Source organism: Penicillium robsamsonii (assembly GCF_028829455.1).
Source record: "Penicillium robsamsonii strain IBT 29466 chromosome Unknown utg000001l_segment0_segment0, whole genome shotgun sequence".
NCBI classification, from domain to species: Eukaryota; Fungi; Ascomycota; class Eurotiomycetes; order Eurotiales; family Aspergillaceae; genus Penicillium; species Penicillium robsamsonii.
Window position 1 is genome coordinate 6187570 of NW_026643219.1, and position 19474 is coordinate 6207043.

Consider the following 19474-nt stretch of genomic DNA (forward strand, 5'->3'; position numbering starts at 1 on the left):
AAGAGAAACTAGCAAGATGTGATCTTCGACTTCAATCGGTGTGAAAGTCCAAATTTATAGGCACGGAAATTATCATGATTCATAGACTTTTTGACCCCTTGATTATATGATGATTTTGAGAATTGAGTGGGGCATTGGTTTGTAGAACCCCAAGCTGGATCCGGATAGATGAGACTGGTCATCAATCTAATAAATACTAGTTCCAATTACCCTGTAAGATCGGCCTCCGTTACAGGGAGGATCGAAATCAGTTTCACCACTTACAGAGATTCTTTCTCAAACCCGGTCCCAAAACACTCTAGCCCCGAACCCCTTGGAAGTATTCCAGTGCAGTCATAAATATTAGCTTAAAAATAGCTTCTGTACTAGACCCGTAAGGTCTTCAGGGTTTCTAGAACGTTGATCCAGAAACAAGCCAAACAGACGAATGCTTTGTTTGGAGACATGACAGGAATCCAAAACGCCATTCTACCAACCACTTGCTCTCTAGGGTGACCACTGCGAACGAGCGAGCTGAATAGAGTGCTTATGATCACGTTACTAAAGTATTTATCAACAATTCCAAAACATTTCCATATACTCCCGCGCGCTCGTAGGCGTCACTTCCGGACAGAGGCTATTCACAGTGGGGTGCAGAACCACCTCGTCCTCTAAATCTCGGACATAGGCAAGGTTGAACTCGGTCCACATCTGTCCCATGAAGTCATCTTGAGCTAGGCTTGCTAGTCTCTTCTCGAGGTCCTCTCGCTTTAGGATAACCACTTTGAACTTCTTCCTAGTCACAGCTTCGGCATGCGCTAGCAGTCCTCCCATCGTCAGGGTGTCCCCTGCCATGCTCATGCTTTCTTCCCACTTTGGCAAGTTGAGAGAAGCAGCGACAAACCGGCCCACATCTTTCAAAGAGGTCATCGTGATCCGCGGCCATTGGCCATCGTCCTTGATGGGAAGCTCTGCGATGCCGTTTTTGAGTCCAATGAGAAAAGCCCCAGACTGATCAACCAGAGGCCCTTGTCTCTGGAGTCCTTGGCACGCTTCATCCTCACCAGCAATATACCCTCCCCCTTTCTTTAGTTGAACAAAAGCTGTGGCCTCGTCAAACTCGGGTTGAGAGGGTAAAGGATATATCCCAAGACCAAGGTAGTTCATGAAAGCTCCCTGGTTGAACTTAGCGCACTCTATCTCGTCTTTGTGCTTAGTACATTCATCCCACACGCCTTGGCTCCCCCATCGAAGGGTAGCAACACTCTCCCAGCCCTTAGGTCCGAACCCCCATTGGGATGGAGAGAAGCGCTTACATCCTGCCCGGAGCGCGGCATTCAGTATATTGATCTGGATCTGAGCTTGGGTGCCGTCGATGGCCGAAGTGACGGATATGACAGTGTGTATACCCTGTAAGGCAGCCACAAGTGATTCCATGGACAGATAGTCGACGGTGCGGATGGTGGTACGTGTTGATTCTTGGTCGATTGCACGCAGCCAAGTAGGAGTTTGGGAAGAGCGCGAAAGGATAACTATTTTCCATAGCGAAGTCGATCGGTTCGCTATGACAGCCGCAACGATGGCCCGGCCGAGGCTGGGTGACGTGCCCCCGGGAAGTGCCAAGGTAGGCATGGAAAGCGGTGGTGTCGTAGAAGGAAGATTAGTTTCAGTGCAAGATGATGGCAAATAAAGGGGTTTCGTAACGTTTTGCAAGAAAATCTATATTTTTTATATTGGGTCCAGAATAGCCATAAGTGTTCGGACGCTGTCCGCGGACACCGAATTATGGACGCTAGTTGGTACAGATAGCAACCCAGCCGGAGCCAGAATCAAGAGTGCCATTCGGTCAGGTGCGGATAGACCCGAAAATCCCCACCAGATTCAGTAGATACCTGCGGAGGAACCCGCGGGCTCCGTTGCGGCAATATTTGCTTATGTGGAAATGTGCCGTGGTGAAGAAATGATTTAAAAAGACAGCGGATTCGCGCCTGGCATTTCTTGTGTCGATTTGTCAGTCCAGTCCTCCCTTAGTCTGGCGAACTCAGCCCAGAAAATCGTCCACAATGGCCTCTGCACCCCCGACCATTCCTCGCCATATCTTCTGCAACCATCTGTTACGTGATAATCGTTTCCAACACAATTCAATACTTGAAACTAAACCAAGTCAAAAACGGATGAGCGTGTTTCGGACTAGGGCTCGAGAAAGATTCTAGAGCAAAGTGGTGAAACTGATTTCGATCCTCCTATCGGGGAAGAGAACAATTATCTAGATATAGAGGCGCGGAACATCAAATTGGTATTCTCCAATGGCAAAAGTCTGACTGTATCAAAAGTATGATCAAATTCAGCATAAACGCGCGGCCTTAAATAGACATCACTAGTCAATACTGCACTTTTTGGTGGGTTATCTCGACGTCTGAGATTCTGGATAAATTAAACATTTAATTTATCATCTCCCTTGGCTATCCAGTCGATAAAGGAGCAGTGGCTGGTTTCCTTGGTATAGATATCTTCTCCAGTTCTTCGAAAACTCTGTGGATATCACGATTCCGAGTAGGGGTGTTTCAGGGAACAACTGGAGCAAGAATCGAGGAAACGTGCGTGTCCGTCGATTGGACTTCACGAAATCGAAACGGGACACGTTGAGCGGGTACTTGGAAAAGGGGACAGCGCTCATCTTATTTCGATTGTAAAGAACGTCGAGGATGGGGCGGCTAGAGATAGTGCCGCATTGAGTGTCTCGAAGTGCCGCAGGAAGTCGAGGCGGTTTATATTGGCCCCTTGGTCCTGACCCATGGTGCCAGTCGGCTGATCGGTGGTTTGTGCGCTGATCAGCTTTCTGGTGCTGTAGCACTATAAATGCCATCATACTGGCGATGCCTGCGGAGTCATCGTGGTTGGTTTGATAATCGCACCAAACCATCATGTGTGGATCGGTCCTTAGAAGTAGAACCAGTTGCCATGTGTTAAAGCACAGGGGTTGCTGGTTGAAGGTTGGAAATTGGAATGTTTAGGAGGGGAAGAGGAAAAGCCCCTTACTAGTAGGGAAGATGCGTTAGTCGAAAGGGAGATAGCATTATGGGTTATAGACAAGTATAAGGTAATGTGGCATTTTAATGCAAGGTGCATCTCTGTCTATTGTACACAGCAAAAAATAAAATGAAAAATAAGTCAGACTCGACGGCGACACCTTGAAATGGATATCATTAGGAGGTTGAGAACAAACGGACTCGACCACTCGCAAGACTTCAATCCGAAGACACGAGGGTCTCATCACTACTGGCCTGAGTAAATCACAAAAAGAGACCAGGAGGTATTGAATCACTCCAGAGACTGGAGATCGGATAAAAAAGAATATAATAAAGACAATATCGTAAAGGAAAAAAAAAATAACCAGTCGCTAGTAATTACCAGTTCTTATTGAGAACAGCATCGTGAGATCAATCATATCGCGGAGATGATGAGATCATGCTGTCCAGACAAGCGGGCAGCTTCACAGCATCATGAACATGGAAAGGGCGACGGCGAGGACGCCACCGAGGCCAGCCACGTTGGCCCGCGAGGCGGCACCAGTGTAGACTGGGGACACGCCCACGGGGTTGCCGGTGGGCGCTGCGGGTGTGTCCGCAGTGGCCGTGGGCACAGGGTGGAAGACTAGGCTTGACGAGGGTCTACCGGCGTGGAATCCTCCGCTGGGGATGGCCTTGAAGGAAGAAGATGCCACCGCGGAGCTGGCAGCAGGGATAATGGCCGTAGCAGAGGGAATCGGGATAACTAGGGTGACGCTGCTACCGGTAGGACCACAGTGCTTGCAGTAAGTCACAGTGGTGGTGAAGCCCTCGGGCACCGAAGGAGCGGTGGGCTGCGACACAACCTCAGTGGTAGTAGGGGCAGCGGGCTTGGTGAGGGTCACGGTGGTCGGGGTAGCGGCGCACACGGTGCAGACGGTCACGGTAGTAGTCCAGCCTTCGGGAATGGAGGCAGTGGAAGTGGCAGGGCCGGAAGTAGGGGCGGTAATCTCGGCGGTGCCAGTGGGGATAGCAGTGGCAGTGGCATCACCAGGGCAGTAGGTCTTGGTGATAGTGGTGGTGATGGTGGTGAAACCGGTGGGGCAAATATCAATGTAAGAGGTCACAATGATAGTTGTGGTGGTACCCGGAGCCAAAGAAGAAGGCGAGGCAGGCAAGGAGGGAGTGGCAGTGATACCAGCGGGGGCTGTGGTGGAGTCAGTGCCAGTAGGCTTGGAACCTCCAGTGGTCTCATTGCCAGGGGGCTTGGCGCCTCCAGTGGTAGTCTCGCCGCCAGTGGGCTTGGCGCCCCCAGTGGTAGTCTCGCCGCCGGTAGGCTTGGAGCCTCCGGTGGTATTCTCGCCGCCAGTGGGCTTGGAGCCCCCAGTGGTAGTCTCGCCGCCGGTAGGCTTGGAGCCTCCGGTAGTTGTCTTGTCGCCGGGGACACCGGTCGGGATGGCACCTTCATCGGTGGAAGAGGCGCCAGACTCGGTCGCAGAAGGGACAGGAGTTCTGGAAGAGCCCGAGACCCGGGGAGTTGTGTGGGAGTGGTGGTGAGTGTGGGTGTGGTGTCCATGGCCGTGACCACCGTGCGAGCTGTGGCCGGGGGTGGGGCTGGGAATGGGATGGCCGGATGAGGGGGTCACAGAACTGCTAGAAGCCACCGAGCTGGAAGTGGTAGTCAAGCTGGAAGTAGTGGTCGAGCTGGAAGTAGTCGAGGAGGTGACCGGGGTCGAGGAGCTGACCGGGGTCGACGAGGTGGTCGAGCTGGAAGTGGTGGTCGAGCTAGAAGTAGTCGAGGAGGTGACCGGGGTCGAGGAGCTGACCGGGGTCGACGAGGTGGTCGAGCTGGAAGTGGTGGTCGAGCTGGAAGTGGTGGTCGAGCTAGAAGTGGTGGTTGAGCTGGAAGTGGTGGTGGTGGTGGTGGTTGAGGATTTAGTGGTGGTGGTCGGCTTGACAGTGGTGGTGGTGGTGGTGGTTGTAGGCTTGGGAGGAAGAGGAGCGTAACCGTACAGGATATCCTTAATGTGCTGAGTGTATGTTTTTCCGTTGATGAGGTTGTTGTCACCGGCAGTGGCCTCCCACAGCATCACACCACCGAAGTGCTTGTTCTTCACATAAGTCTGAATAAGGGGCTTCACCTGGGTAGGAGTAAGGTAGAATCCGTCGTTGGCGGCAGCCTTCGAGGCAGGAAGACCAATGAACAGCTTGGCATTAGGGTTGGCGCTATTCTCGATGACGGTGACCCATTCATTGAAGTTGAACTTGCCTTTCCCGGTAACCGTGCTGGCAGCAGAGCAAGTCTGGGTGTTGTACCACTGAACCCAGATGAAATCAAACCATGACTTGGAAATAGCGTCGCCGAGCTGCTTGTCCGGAATGGGACACTGGGGAGCACCGGAGATGTAATACTTCTGTTTGGGTGCGGCGGCGAAATGCTTGCGCAGACGATTGATCATGGCAGCGTATCCTAGGCAGAGGTGTTAGAGTGGGTATAACCATTAAGGTTGAGCATCAGGGAAACATACCAACATTGCCATTGTACTCGATATCAAAATCAAATCCATCGACTGCGACATTGAGGAATGGGCGAGGGTATAGCTTGCCCTTCATGGCCGCGGTCCACGTCAACGAAGAGAACGATTCATCGTAAGGACCAAAGGAGTGCCACAGGAAATCCGCAAACGATTCTGCGGTAGCCACGTCCTTGAGAGACTGGGTTGTGGCAGAACCACCACCGAGAGACAGCAGGACTGTCTTGCCAGCAGCCTTGCAGCTAGGGATATCCTCCCAAATCTGGTGGCAACCCTTAAGCAATCCTGTGCCGGGGAAAAAGGAACCATCACACTGATTGCCAAAGTTGGAACCAGGGTAGTCCCCCACCTTTTTGGGGAACTCATGGATGAACCCAATGTTGATAATGTCCGACGTAGTCTGTTCACAGAAATGCTTGAGACGGGGTTGGTTGGCACCTTGTCCGTAGTAGACAGCAACATTATTCTTCAGGCTGGGATCAACAGCAACAGCAGACGATGCAAAGAGTGAGAGAGCCGCTGACACGGCGGCAAGAGACTTGAACATCATGACTAAAATGAATGTAGTAGTTTATATGCAATAATTAGATGCAATAGAAATTGCTTATTAACCCGATAAAAAGAATGGCAGGTTAGCTCGCGAACAACGAGAGGACGCAGAAAAATATCTGCTTGGGAAGTTTCCCAAAGTGCTCAAAATGAGAGTGTTGATGGTCAAAGGAAAATGCAATTCCTGGGGGAAAAGAGACTGAAATACATCGAACGCCAGTTCACCTCCGCCCCCTGGGGAATATGCCGACCTCCGACATAGCGTACACTAATCAGAAAGTAGAATAGAGCCATCAAAGCGTGGAAATGAGGTGTGTGATATCCGGATGACTCGACGATTCACAGGTCAGTGCTACTCCGAATTCACTCCACCGGTGCAGGGCTATCTAACGCAGAGTCCCAAAGTGGATTCGAAGCTTGATAGTGCGAACACTAGACCCGGGGGCCAACAGGATCTATTCACAACGGCTATAAGACTAACCGGGTAGGAACCCCGACGTGGAAGCGACCTTTCCACTGCAGACTGGTCACAGGCCAAACGCATGACCTGTAATATGGCCATACCGCCAGTGGCGTAAAAGAGTCCCATCCGAGGAGGAAATAGGTCAGCCGTAAGTCATCCAGGCTTTCTTTGAGGAGGGGTACGTGCTGGCCTCCGTGCCTGTTTCGGCCTATCTCGGTGCGGTAATAGTGCAAGAGCCGCATGAAAGAGGCTAAGAGACCCTAACAGGGTCTAGCCGGATTGGAGCCAGGGTCATGACTGAAGCAGAGTTATTAGCCCGATATATAAAATCCAATCACACCTCGTGGTTTAGGCACTAGAGCACGGGCGCCCTCGGGACCCACCGGCCGTTGTATGCCGGATGTACACACTAAATATCCGAGAGTTGGACACATGGATGCAGGAAGGTACATAGTACGCAGGAAAGTGCAAGGAGTATTCATTTAAGTGCTAAAATCAAGAAAATACTAGAAGTGTAAGAGCCCGTGGATATATGGTCTGAGGTGTAAGAATCTTGGAATTGAAAAACAAGGAGATCAGAACCGACGGAGCTAAAAGTTAATAAGCCTACGCTAAACCGTCGGGGGTCATAGTGTGGGGTTAAAATCCCCAGGCACACCAATCACAGGTGTCGATCCGGAGGAGGCCGGATCATCCTTTGTTATTCGCTTACAGCAAGTACAGCAGATACGAACAGTTTAAGATTAGTGTCTCACTTGCCTCTTCATCTTTTACTTCCTATTTAGTTCCACTTTAGTTCCTCTTTGGTCCTTTACCTAACTCCAGCTGAAAATGTAACTCTGTGCAGAGAATCTGCTCTGGATGGCCCCCACGTTGCATTTTTTTTTATTTTTCCGGTGTATGCAAGGTATGCATGGTTCGGAGATATACCCATTAAAAAGGGTTTTTTAGGCGACAATGACGCCACTCATCCTGCCTGATTGAATTGCTCACCTATTATTATTGTAATAATTATTATTGATACACTAGCCAATCTTGGAAGTGTGCATTTCACATTTCCCATAAGCCGCGACCGCCTCCAAGGCTATCCAAGTTACTCCGTAGCCGAGATGACAAAATACAAAGTCAATTCCAGCCCCATGCGGGTACAAATCCAGCCGAAGGGGTTCCTCCAGTGTAGGTTATATCAGTATATTAATCATGTTCGGGCGGGAAACTGGGGGCGATCCATGTGGATCATCGAAGGATCCTCTCTATACGCATTCCAGCCCTATCTCCATGAACATAACACACAAACTCTAAGAACTACCGGTTTCGAACCCTAATTAAAAAAATGTTTTATTTGTTTACGCTATGCTAGGAACCATACATTTGTCGTTTGCATCTAGAATATTCAATTTTCGGCTCTATTGTCGATGTGCCGGCCTCTCCGGTGTACTAAATCTCGATCGCTTCCAAGTTTAGTATGGCCAAAGCAACGACAGCGACAACTTCATCATTTCGTGTTTATGTTAAGTGGATATGGATACTGATAGAAAATATCCACCATGAAAAAGTAGCCACCCATAAGCCACGAAACACAGTATAAGTAACCAAGTGGAAACTCAATTTCCGAGCTCATCGGCAAGATCTTCTGTGGAAGGTTCTTCGTGATAAAACATGTATTATACTGTCCCTCTGACTAGGCTGCCCGGCTATATACTCCATAGGATTATTAGATTTAAGCATTTCAACCTGGATGCTTACTTCCTGGGCTGATCTAACGCCAGTGCAGCGGAAACATGACTATGGTCACCGAAATATTGGTAAATGCAAGCTCCGAGACATATATTGCAATTATCCTCATCATGATGATGATGTTCCACAACTAGAGTCGCACCTCCTTATCGCGTTCACGCTCTGTTTACGATTAATTTCATATCTCTCTGCCTCTGCTATGATAATGCCAATGCCAATTGACCATTTTCCAGTCGCATCTATGATAATATCACAAAGCTATTGTGATGAATGATAACGCACTAATCAAGCATGAATTATGATGCACAATGAATTCGCCCCTCGATGTTCGATATAGGGTTAGAATCAAGTATCAGAATAATTCGAGAATCCATGTATGAGAAAATTCGCGGATGTTGAATTGAGTGTTAAAAGACACAATCTTTGATCAAACAACCACACTCTTCTACAATACCGCAAAATAAATACACTGGTGTTCCCACATCTTCCTGAAGGCTCGCGAGTATCGAAAAGAGAGGTCCAAAGCATTCAAATACCGAGACAACATGTGAGTGTGCTTTGATTCGAGATTTCTGTCATTTATTGCTCATTGGAAATAAATAAGCTGACCTGATAAACCTATAAACTAAGGCACTGTTTGCCTGCAGTATCAGACCTCCCTTTGTCCCCATCGCTCTATGTGGACAAAAAACCCCCACTCAGTCAATATTCATCGCATCTATCCAATCAATCAATATCATCTGGGCCTGTGGTCCCCAATGACTATTCTTTCTTGACAAAAAAAGACAGTACGCAAGATGGAGAGAGAGGCCACGGAGGATGCTATAATGCAAGAAACGGACATTGCCAGATAATCTAATATTGTCGGCCGCAGCACAGGATTCGAGGAACTCCTGAGACTCAGACACATCTACAGAGAGATGAGGTTTTAGTAGAAGATACCACAAAGAGTAGACAATATATTTATGAGCTATAGAAACTATGGAAGGCAAGGCTGTAGAATTCTAATAATATGGGGAAACTACTGGTCCCATTCTCGCCGTGGATTCGCAATCCAGGCTGGGGCACATTTTCACATAAACATACAAGAATCAAGGTACATCTGTAGTCACTTCGGAAGGCTACTCGGACAATTCCAGCTCCTCCAACACTAACAACTCGAATGACTCCAATAAATCAATCTCGATCTACCCCAAAGCGATGTCAATCGCCAATGAATACATGAGCGTTATGGAGACCGCTGTTCCAGCTTCTTGGGAGTATATGAACTCCGCCGCAATAGCTTCAGTCGCCAGCGCTGCCGCGGCTGGCACCTATCCAGCCTGGTATAACGACCTCTAAGCTAGCATCAACGCGGTGGTTACTGAGCTTGGTGACCTCAACGCACTTGGTTCTTGCTATGGGCACTACTTCCTCTGAGCGTGCGTCTGAAACTGCCGTGGCTACTACTGCTGGCGCATCTGATTTTGTTTCCACTAAAACGTATGCCTCAACTCATGCCTCTGTTACATTTGGTGCTGCTTCCAGCTCTCAGTCGACTACCTTCCGTCTGCGCGCCCAACCGGTGGTCACACTATCCCCACTGGTGGTGTAGCTATGGGTGTTGCTGGATCGGTTGACTTCTTGCGCCTTGCTGTTGCCCTTTAGGGTGTTCACAATAGCGTTTGATCTAAAACGCCGTAATTTTGATCTACCCATTTGTGTATGAATTAAAATGACCAATTGTGCATGGCATGCTATATCTCAGGGTCGGTAATATTGAATGACCGTCAAGAGGGGCAGTAAGACAAGAGTAGCTCTATTCTTATTACACTGAGATTCCAGATCTGTTCTCTGATTTCGGATTGCTGCCTAGTACTGAGGCCATGTTTTTTTCCCTTTACACAGAGTATTGGGGACGCACGGACATCAGGGGGCCGGGGGCTGTTGGAACCAATCATGTTCTGTTATTTGTCAAACTGGAGCCACTCCAGGCAGGAACCAGGGTTTATGTGGCCTAGTGGTATTTTTTTATTTCCCTTCAATATCATCCGCCAACCCAATTTTCCTCCTACGCATACGCAAGACTCATCTTCTAATAAAGCAATGCCGTCGCTACTTGATCTTCCCTTGGAACTTCTGGGGCTAATCGTAAAAGAAACGATCCCGGTGGATTTTGAAGCAACAGCCCTGTCTTGTAAAGATTTGTTTGCAGCAAGCACCCCTTTCCGAGCGGAATATGCTACCCGAAGGAAACGGTTTAGAAACTTTACATTTTCGCAGAAAGTTGAAAAAAGTCTAGAAGGGGCAAAGGAATCCGACTCAGGCGAATCTTGGGATGAAATTACCCAAGAAACAGGCATCCGAATCACAACCACGCGAGGGCTATTGGAACAGATCGCCCTGGATCACTCTTTGGCACAATACATACAATCTGTCAATCTCAGGGATCATGAGGACGAAGATGAAGATGAAGATGAAGAGGAAGAGGTATCAGGCCCTTTGGAGGCCGAGGTGCCGGAGACTCTAAAGAACTTGGTGCTTAGGTCGCCCTTCATTGAAGCCTTCAAAGGGGATCCCGATGATTGGATTAGAGGAATTCAACGGTCCACGGTATATGCAGATGTTTTTCTCCTGACATTGCTATCTCAAGTGCGAAAGGTGGCTTTACACCCACGTTGGGATGAACTATATCCCTTTGATAAAAGGAATTTGGCCAATAAACATCTTTGGCCGGTACTCGAGCTGATTATGCACCGTGCAAATCACGTCGAGGAATTTCCTGATGCGCCGTTGTCAAAGCTCTCCATAGTGAAGCCATCTCGTGACAACGGCTATGAAGAAAAATCCTCATTGACTCCATTTATACCATTCATGGCGATCAATTCCGTGTCAGAAGTCTCCCTGACCAGCTGCCTCTTTATTGATGATGGTTACACTGGAATTCCCTTTGACCCATTGGTTGAATGCTATAGCACAAACTTGCGGAAATTAAGCTTAGACATGAGTGTCGCCGGTCCGGAGGAGGTATCACAGCTACTCTCGCGAATTCCAAACCTAGAGATCTTTGAGTTCTCTCATGAAACAAAGTGGCATGGCTGCGGCCATAACTGGAACATTGGTGCATTTTTGGATATTGTGCAGAATATCTGTGCGGAGAATCTGAAGACATTGTCGGTGACAATATTCACTTGCTGGGGCAATAAAGGAGCCACACTGGTGGATATGACTCGTTTTCGGAAATTGGCTGTGCTTGAATTGGACATCGACACATTGTGCAATCCCCCATATGATCCATCGACGGGATACATCGACTGGGATGAATGCGAGTCAGTTCCCGGCAGTCCAGCCTGGCCGAAACTAACTGAAATGTTGCCAGCGTCCATTGAAACGCTCAACTTGTATCTAAATACATTCAGTGATGATCATCTGAAGTGCATCACTCATCTGATCGACGGTCTTTCAGATGGTCGGGCCACAAAGCTGCCCCATTTAGACAAGTTGAGCCTTTTTGTATGTATGGATTCGGACCCGACGATTCCGGACGTGGCACTTGGGGCTTTAAATGCTGCGAAGATGAGTGGCTTTTCAATTTTGGAACTCGGCAAATCGATTCCTCTTATTTAAATGCCCATTTCGGGATATTGAACACAACAAACATTGATTTTTACCTCCCCGTCTGAAATTGCTTCTGCGAGACGTTCGAGTGTACACACAGATTACGACGACCTGCGAGAATGACACCCGAAACTATCGCTCTTGACCATACTCTCTTTCTCTACCTCGTTTCCTTGGCGACTTGTTCGGGAGATTTTCTATATGACTTGACGTATGGATATCAACATCCTTCCAGGGTTGAAGTCAAGTCCAGTTGCAAATCAGAGGTAGCCCCAGAGTATTGCAAGAGATCAATGATTGATTAGGAGGTATTCCAGGGCATCAAGGTCAGCCATTTTCTTTACACATTTTGGCAAGAGTGCTGGTCGGAGTTGGATCTCAGGAATAAAGCTGTTCAATCTCACCACAACAAAAACCCACAGAAACCCGCTAAGATTAGGGTGGATCAACTCAACCCTTTGCGTTCGCCCCTTATCATCCGCATTCCCCCACTTTTTATAGGCGAATTCATCTCCCCAGGTCTAGTAGACTACCATGGACCCCAACTCACTAGCCCCGGCCTTGTACATCACGGGACTGGGATCGCAATATCCTCCCTATCTGCTGGGGCCCGATGATCTTGAGAAATTTGTAGCGCGCTTTCACGATGTGAGCCGTCCAGGGTAAGCTGTTCAACTTAAACTGCTCCGCAGAAATTGTCTAATTCTTTGTATCTAGAATCAAAAAGCTGCTTCAGGTCAACCGCTCAACGGGCATCGAGACCAGATCTGCAATCCGACCGTATGAGGTAGGATTTGCAACGCAGAAGAACCCACCCTCAATCAGTGAAATTGACCAGTTCTTCCGTCAAGCCGGGGTCGACCTTGCCGTTGAAGCGTGTAAGAAGGCTCTCAGAGAGGCACGCGTCACTCCCCAGCAGATCACCCATACGATCGGGGTTACCTGTACCAACCAAGGTAACCCGGGGTACGACTTTCTAGTAGCCCAAAAACTGAGCCTCCCGTCCAATGTCGACCGCATGCTTCTTCATGGCGTCGGGTGTGCGGGTGGGCTGTCCATATTGCGGGCCGCAGCGCAGATATCCGGTGGGGCAAGTTTTCGACGGAAACCGGCCCGCATTTTGGCATTCGCTTGTGAGCTGTGTACGCCTAATGTGCGACGATATCTCTCTTTGGCAACAATAAGTCCAGATTCTGATCAAGTCAACATTGCAGCGGCCTTGTTCTCAGATGCTGCGGCCGCGTTTGTTCTTTGTAACGAGTACGCTATGGCTCAGGACAAGCAAGTCACTCCTCAATATGAGCTTCTGGAATGGGGTTATGATTTGATTCCGGATACCGCAGAGCATATGACATTTTATGCGGATATAGATGGTCTGTCTGCCATCATGTGCCCTTTCAAGATATATTTGAGACTAATCATACACACCAAGCTTTGGTGGCATTATATAGGTTATCGAGCTACACTAGATCGAGATATTCCCAAATATACCAAACATGCGATCGGACCGATGTTTGAGAGACTTCTTCCCTCGTATGAGAAACAAATACAGTGTCATCCAACAGCGGGTGGGCAACTGCTGAGATCGTTAGGGATTGGAGATTTCGACTGGGCCTTGCATCCCGGCGGAAAGGCAATCATAGATGGCGTAGCTCAAGTCTTGCAATTATCTGAAGACCAGCTGCACGTAAGTCGGGAGATATATCGCACGCGGGGAAACTCGTCTAGCGCTTCGGTCTTGATTGTCTTGGATCGGCTTCGTTCGGAAAGCAAAAAGGAGCATGTTGTTGCTACCTCGTTTGGTCCTGGTCTGGCGATTGAAATGTCACTGTTAAGAAGGTGTCAGGTAGACGAGCCCCAATGTCATGGGGACAATATTACACAGCCTAGTCATCCTTGAATATATTGTTGCATATGACGGTTAAAAGTGCAGTGCCCAGGTTAGAGAGACAAAGAAAAAGCAGTAGTGACGTCATCGGCAATAAGAAGGCGGTAGCCTAAATTCCGGAGAACCGCCAAAAGTGGAGAGTACCCAGGTGGAGATTCCGGTCTCTTAGCGTTAGGATGAACAGACTTTCAGTGGTGATCCCCAGGGCCTTGTTGAACTTCTGGGTAGGTATTGATATTCATTCATCCCAGTTCATCTGAGGTGGTACTGACTTCCACAGCCCCGTGTGACACACTCAATATCAGGCCAACTACAGGAAGACGTCACTGCGCGCTCTAGCGCCGATCACGCAGAGGAACGAGAGCCTTTCATAGTGGACCAGGAAGTTTTCGAGCAAGAGCCGCTTACAGCATGGATTATTCGGAAATTACTCAAAACATGGAGCGACACACGTGATTTCATCCGTTCAGAGCAGGGGGTGGGAATCTTCAAATGCGGCCTCGCATATCTCCTCGCCTCTCTAGCAGTCTTCACACCCATCATTGGAAATACCTTAGGTCACCAAAATGGTAAGCACATGGTGGCCACGATCACAGTTTACTTTCATCCAGCGAGATCGCAAGGCAGCATGTACAAAGCACTGATATGTGCCTTGGTCGCTTTTATCTTTGCTGCGGTCCTCTCGCTATCGAGCATGTGGATTACCATTCTCTTTCACGAGAAGTACAATATGATTGAATTGGGTCATGTGGTCGTCTTGGTAGTCTTTGTGGCTGGTGGGTTTGGATGCATTGGCTGGTTTAAGCAGAAAATGGATGATCCCCTAGTCAATATTGCCTGCTCTTTGGCTTCGCTGGCTTCGATTCTTGTCATTATGAGGGAAGGTGCGGTGCAAAAAGGTGCTCTTTCTTTCGACAAGATATCTCAGGTCCTAAGAATGGTTATTTTGGGTGTCGGGATAGCGGCGGCTGTATCGCTCTCGATATTACCTTCTTCTGCGCGCAAGAAATTCCGAGGAAATCTGTCAACGTTGACAAAAACCACGATGTCAATGCTGATAACGACCACTGAATCCTTTATTAGCGGGTCCACCCAGGTGCTACAGGAAGCACCGTTTGCTAAGCTGTCGGCGCGGCACGACAAAGCATTTGGCGAAATGAAAAATCGGCTCAACGAGTCGAAGTTTGAGCACTATGTCGCGGGTACAGAGAGAGAGTATTCTGTTGCAAAACGCCTCGTGAATCTCATGCAGGAAATCACACGTCGTCTAGGGGCTCTACGCGGCGCGGTAGCTTTGGAGTCTAGATTATTGAGAAGAGATATTCGTTTGAACCATTCAGAGGCCAAAGTTTTCGAAAACTTCAAATCCCGACTTGAAGCTTCTATGGTAAGCTCCAATGGCCCGTAGCAAACGCCTAACATGGTGTGTTCTAATGACTTGAAGAATCTTCTAGTTTCTACTCTGAGAATCATCTTCCAAGAACTGTCCTTTGGGCCTGCTCCCGATTACAAGATCTTCGTGGATAGCGGAGCTCGCCCTCGTATCGACGAAGCAATCAAGACTTATCGAGGCGATAGAATTGCCACCTTGCATTCGCTATCAAGCAAAGAAATAATGACCTCTCTGAGTGAGGAAAATAATGCCTGCTTTGAAGAGATATTCGCTAGCTGTAATTACTATTCGGTATCTCTTCTTCAACTCGCTGAACAAATGCAGTATTTCCTATTAGCTTTGGAGGAGATGCAAGCCGAGAATGATGAAAGACCGAACAATAGGTCATGGGCTTGGATTTGGGTTTCGTGGTGGCAAGCTGACCACAGGCACCAAAGGCCACAGTCAGCTGAAAGTGAGTTTTTACATGCTTAGAAGTATATGGCCTCCATAATGCTAATATGTCCCTTGCCAGCGTCGACGGCAACCCATCCTCACGGCGAATCGAATGACACCATCTTGACAGGCGTGATGCATTCCGAGCACTTTGGGCTTCAACATCCAGAACAACCTTTGTATAGCAGAACTCATTCTTACGGTTGGAGATACCTTGGTTTCTTTCGTGCGGACGAGGTCAAGTTCGCCCTCAAAGTAGGAACAGGAGCAGTGATCTATGCCTTACCCGCTTTTATATCCTGGATGAGACCCTATTATCTATTTTGGAGAGGAGAATGGGGCCTTCTATCATATATGTTGGTATGCTCAATGACTATTGGTGCATCGAACACTACGGGCTTTGCTCGATTTATCGGTACATGTCTTGGGGCCCTGTGTTCGATAGCTGCATGGTACCTTGTCGGTGAACGTGCTATCGGTCTCGCAATCCTGGGCTTTTTCATGGCCCTTGGTCCCTTTTACATGATTATTGTGAAGGGCCAGGGCCCCATGGGCCGTTTTATCCTACTGACCTACAACCTCTCTGTGCTGTATGCGTACTCTTACTCACAAACCGACAGCGACGAGCAAGATCGCAGCGGAGAGCATCTCAATATCACCGAAATCGTCCTTCACAGAGTCATCTCCGTCACCTCGGGCTGTATCTGGGGCATCATCATCACACGAGGCATCTGGCCAATTCGCGCATGGACAAAGCTAAACAATACCCTGCATCAACTATGGCTCCGGCTGCAGTTCGTTTGGGAATCGGACCCTTTGAGCACCATCGCCATAGCAAGCACACCCGCTTGCTTCATGAACTCCCAGGACAAGCTCGAGATTGAGCGCCTCTTTTCCCAACTTGAGCGTCTTCGGACATCGGCGCGTTCCGAATTCGAGTTCAAACGGCCCTTTCCAGATGCCGCATACGGTAATATCATCCGCCTGACCAGGCGTATTGTAGACAACCTGTATTCTTTGGATCTCATTCTAGTCAACGCTCCGGGGCTGTCGGAAGGCCAATGTTCTCTTCTCATGTATACCGCTGTTGTCAGGCAGCGGCTTTCCACTTATATATGCCATCTGCTAGCTGGTAAGTCTTAAAACCCCAAACCAATCGTTGGTTTACAGACAAGCAATCAAGCTATGTTTCTCTAATTACTGACTGAATCTAGTCATCGCATCGTCAGTGGAGCGGGAGAGGGCCTGTAGAGGTGCTCTTACAAACATAGAGTCTATAGAAGATGAGCTTCTGCGACAAATTTATCACTTCCGCCAAGAACGAATCCTGTCTCATTCGACTGATGATGTTGAATATGTGCTACTCCACTCTTTCAGTAAGATCCCTCGAGTCGAAGCTCTTCACAGGTTCCCGTGGTAACTCACATTTTCTGACCGTTTAATAGTCCTGGTCACCCACCAATTGTCAAATGATATCCTCAAGATCACGGTGGAACTGGATCGCATTTACCTCGCCTCGGATGATGAAGGTTTCAACCATGTATGAATAGACACGCTAGCTAGTATATATATTCCCCTGGCCCATAACTCCCCTAGATATTTGGTGTTGGATGACGCCAATTTCTTAACACCCGTAGCATTCAAATGGGATAGATGAAGAACTTATTCTCCATATCAGTCATATCCAGCATGGCAATTTCAACTTGCCTGCGTATCATATTCCCATTTTCATCAAGCTCCTCGACTACTCCAAGCTCATGCGCCTTCCTCTCTTCGCTAGTCAAGGATGCAGCCCAAGCTTGACGGTGAGAGTTCCTGCGTTTCAACAAGAACTGTATAACGAAAAGGATAACTGGCGTCCCCACCCAACTGACCACTATCATGGAGATCCAAGCACCGTAATAGCGAGGTGCATCCTTAGGAACCCATATCTGTGGCGAGCAAATGTTTGCAATGGAATATCCAGCCATGAACATAACATTTCGGGTCAGCTTCTTCGTGTAGCCGGCTGCAGATGATGTGGCCCAACCCAACGCAATGATATAGGTATTACCAAAGGTGTGTCCAGCCAACAGTAGACAAGCAAGCATCCCTAGTTTCTCGTCCCAATCAATAGCAACCATCCCAATTCCACCTGCAACTGCAGGGATACACCAGAAGAGTCCATGGAGGGCAAGATTTGAAGGCCACCACCGCAGGGCATATGCTCCAGCAATACAGACCAAGACACCGAAACCGCCACCTGCTGCAGCCACGAGAGTTGAGCCCAAACTGTCCACTCCAAGAGCCTTGGTGATTAGGTTCTGCTGTCCGTAAGTGAGATTATTTGACATCATTAGGGTGAAGGCCTGCAGAGTAAATAGCCATGAAACGGGGTCGCGGAGTGTCTCTTTAAACTGGCTCTTCTTGAACTGCTTCTGCTCAATAGAGCTTTGACTTGACTCGTGTACTCTTCTGATGGTGTGGATTTTCTCCTCCAGTGACAGGAACCTAGCCTCGGCAGGGTTGTTCGGATACCGAAACCAAACAAGAACAGAAAGAAGTACCGAGACACCCCCGGTAATAATCATGAACAGTTTCCAAGGCAAGATCGCGCTATGACTCCACAGTAAGCCGTAGGAGATAAACGCGGCACAAATAGGGGCTGCTGCCGACGTCAACCAAAGGACGGGTTGGAGAAACGACTGTTCATAACGATTGAAGAACATTCCGATAGTGACTTCCATTGCAGGTACAACCACAGACTCAGCGGCACCGAGGGCCAGTCGCAGAACCACAAGCGCGGCATACGTCGTGGCAACGCAATGAAGTAATAGGATAACACCCCACATGAAGACCAGAGAGGCGACAAATTTTCCAAATGGTAGTTTTTGCATGGCATAATGTCCCGGCCATTGTGCAATAATGTAACCTACGGGATTATTAGGGAAGGTATATATAAGCGGGGCAACAATACCATCACGTACCGACGTAGAAGAAAGTTCCAAGATTGTTGTACTCAGCCTTGGTGATGCCAGTCTCTTCGAATAGGCCGAGAATAGCGGCGTAGCCCAGAGTGGATTTATCAATCTAGAGAGGTTAGAGGCTTCAAACAAGGACTTCGGGTAACGAGCTCACAAAGAGTAGTAGGTTGATAGTGGAGAGTAGCCCGAAAACATGCCAGTATAACTTTCGTCTCAGTCTTTTCTCCTTCTCGGTTGTCAATGGACCAACAGAGTCTCCATGAAGCTCAAGAATGCGCAGGGTTTCATCGGCGTATTTGGTGTCAATAGCCCTATTATTCTTAGCTGATGGAATCTCTGTGCCCGTAGGCTCGGCCTTGAAGGCCAAATCCATACGCGCGTGCAGCTTATCGCTTAGCAATGAAAAGAAGCTTGTACCGCCCACTCAAGGCTTAAATGAACAGATACTCAGAAAGGAAGAAAGTGTTGGCCGAGTGAGTAATTTTATATTGTTTTGGCGGAATCCATCACGCCATAATTTAGATAAAGACGTATCTCTCGTGCTTTTTGTTGGCCTCAAAAATGGACCATCACAATTGTTATTGGGAAGGATCTGAATCACATACGATGGCCCCCAAATTATGTTAAGTGACACCTTTTTCCTATGGAAACTGACAATTGTCACATGCGAGCTGCACACCCAACCCATTAATTTTAAATGCATTTATTTCGGCCTTGGACCCTGGAGAAGGTGATGTATAACCAATCCTATTCAACCAACTCAATTTTTCTACATAGACAACGTCTAAACGACCTTCTCACCAATTTTAACGGCCTCATGTTTAAATATTCTAACAGTTAAATTTTAATTGCTCTAGTATCACCACCTCCGTTGTTCCACTAATATTTGTTGAACTTACAATTAGGCAGGCCTTTATATGTCTCCTGG

At 48.3% G+C, this 19474-nt stretch overlaps 7 protein-coding genes across 7 annotated transcripts; 3 read left to right on the forward strand and 4 right to left on the reverse strand.

The window, feature by feature from the left end:
• Nucleotides 1-552: 552 nt before the first annotated feature.
• On the reverse strand, nt 553-1611 carry N7447_002407 (uncharacterized protein; the record flags this gene model as incomplete). Its single annotated transcript, XM_057226682.1, has 1 exon — nt 553-1611. One exon carries the CDS (start codon nt 1609-1611, stop codon nt 553-555), a length of 1059 nt encoding a protein of 352 aa, XP_057090698.1.
• A 1041-nt stretch (nt 1612-2652) lies between these two features.
• Nucleotides 2653-2871, reverse strand: N7447_002408 (uncharacterized protein; the record flags this gene model as incomplete). Its single annotated transcript, XM_057226683.1, is given in 2 exon segments — nt 2653-2832; nt 2851-2871. The coding sequence occupies 2 exon segments, from the start codon at nt 2869-2871 to the stop codon at nt 2653-2655; spliced, it is 201 nt and encodes a 66-aa protein (XP_057090699.1).
• Nucleotides 2872-3472: 601 nt separating this feature from the next.
• Nucleotides 3473-6071, reverse strand: chiA1 (class III chitinase ChiA1; the record flags this gene model as incomplete). Its single annotated transcript, XM_057226684.1, has 2 exons — nt 3473-5457; nt 5516-6071. 2 exons carry the CDS (start codon nt 6069-6071, stop codon nt 3473-3475), a joined length of 2541 nt encoding a protein of 846 aa, XP_057090700.1.
• Nucleotides 6072-9669: 3598 nt separating this feature from the next.
• On the forward strand, nt 9670-9864 carry N7447_002410 (uncharacterized protein; the record flags this gene model as incomplete). The annotated part of the gene is made up of 1 exon (XM_057226685.1): nt 9670-9864. One exon carries the CDS (start codon nt 9670-9672, stop codon nt 9862-9864), a length of 195 nt encoding a protein of 64 aa, XP_057090701.1.
• A 491-nt stretch (nt 9865-10355) lies between these two features.
• Nucleotides 10356-11876, forward strand: N7447_002411 (uncharacterized protein; the record flags this gene model as incomplete). Its single annotated transcript, XM_057226686.1, has 1 exon — nt 10356-11876. The coding sequence occupies one exon, from the start codon at nt 10356-10358 to the stop codon at nt 11874-11876; it is 1521 nt and encodes a 506-aa protein (XP_057090702.1).
• A 525-nt stretch (nt 11877-12401) lies between these two features.
• N7447_002412 (uncharacterized protein) lies at nt 12402-17129 on the forward strand (the record flags this gene model as incomplete). The annotated part of the gene is made up of 7 exons (XM_057226687.1): nt 12402-12529; nt 12585-13127; nt 14095-15142; nt 15200-15602; nt 15663-16715; nt 16798-16959; nt 17029-17129. 7 exons carry the CDS (start codon nt 12402-12404, stop codon nt 17127-17129), a joined length of 3438 nt encoding a protein of 1145 aa, XP_057090703.1.
• A 94-nt stretch (nt 17130-17223) lies between these two features.
• N7447_002413 (Major facilitator superfamily domain general substrate transporter) lies at nt 17224-18919 on the reverse strand (the record flags this gene model as incomplete). Its single annotated transcript, XM_057226688.1, has 3 exons — nt 17224-18494; nt 18550-18652; nt 18701-18919. 3 exons carry the CDS (start codon nt 18917-18919, stop codon nt 17224-17226), a joined length of 1593 nt encoding a protein of 530 aa, XP_057090704.1.
• Nucleotides 18920-19474: the final 555 nt, after the last annotated feature.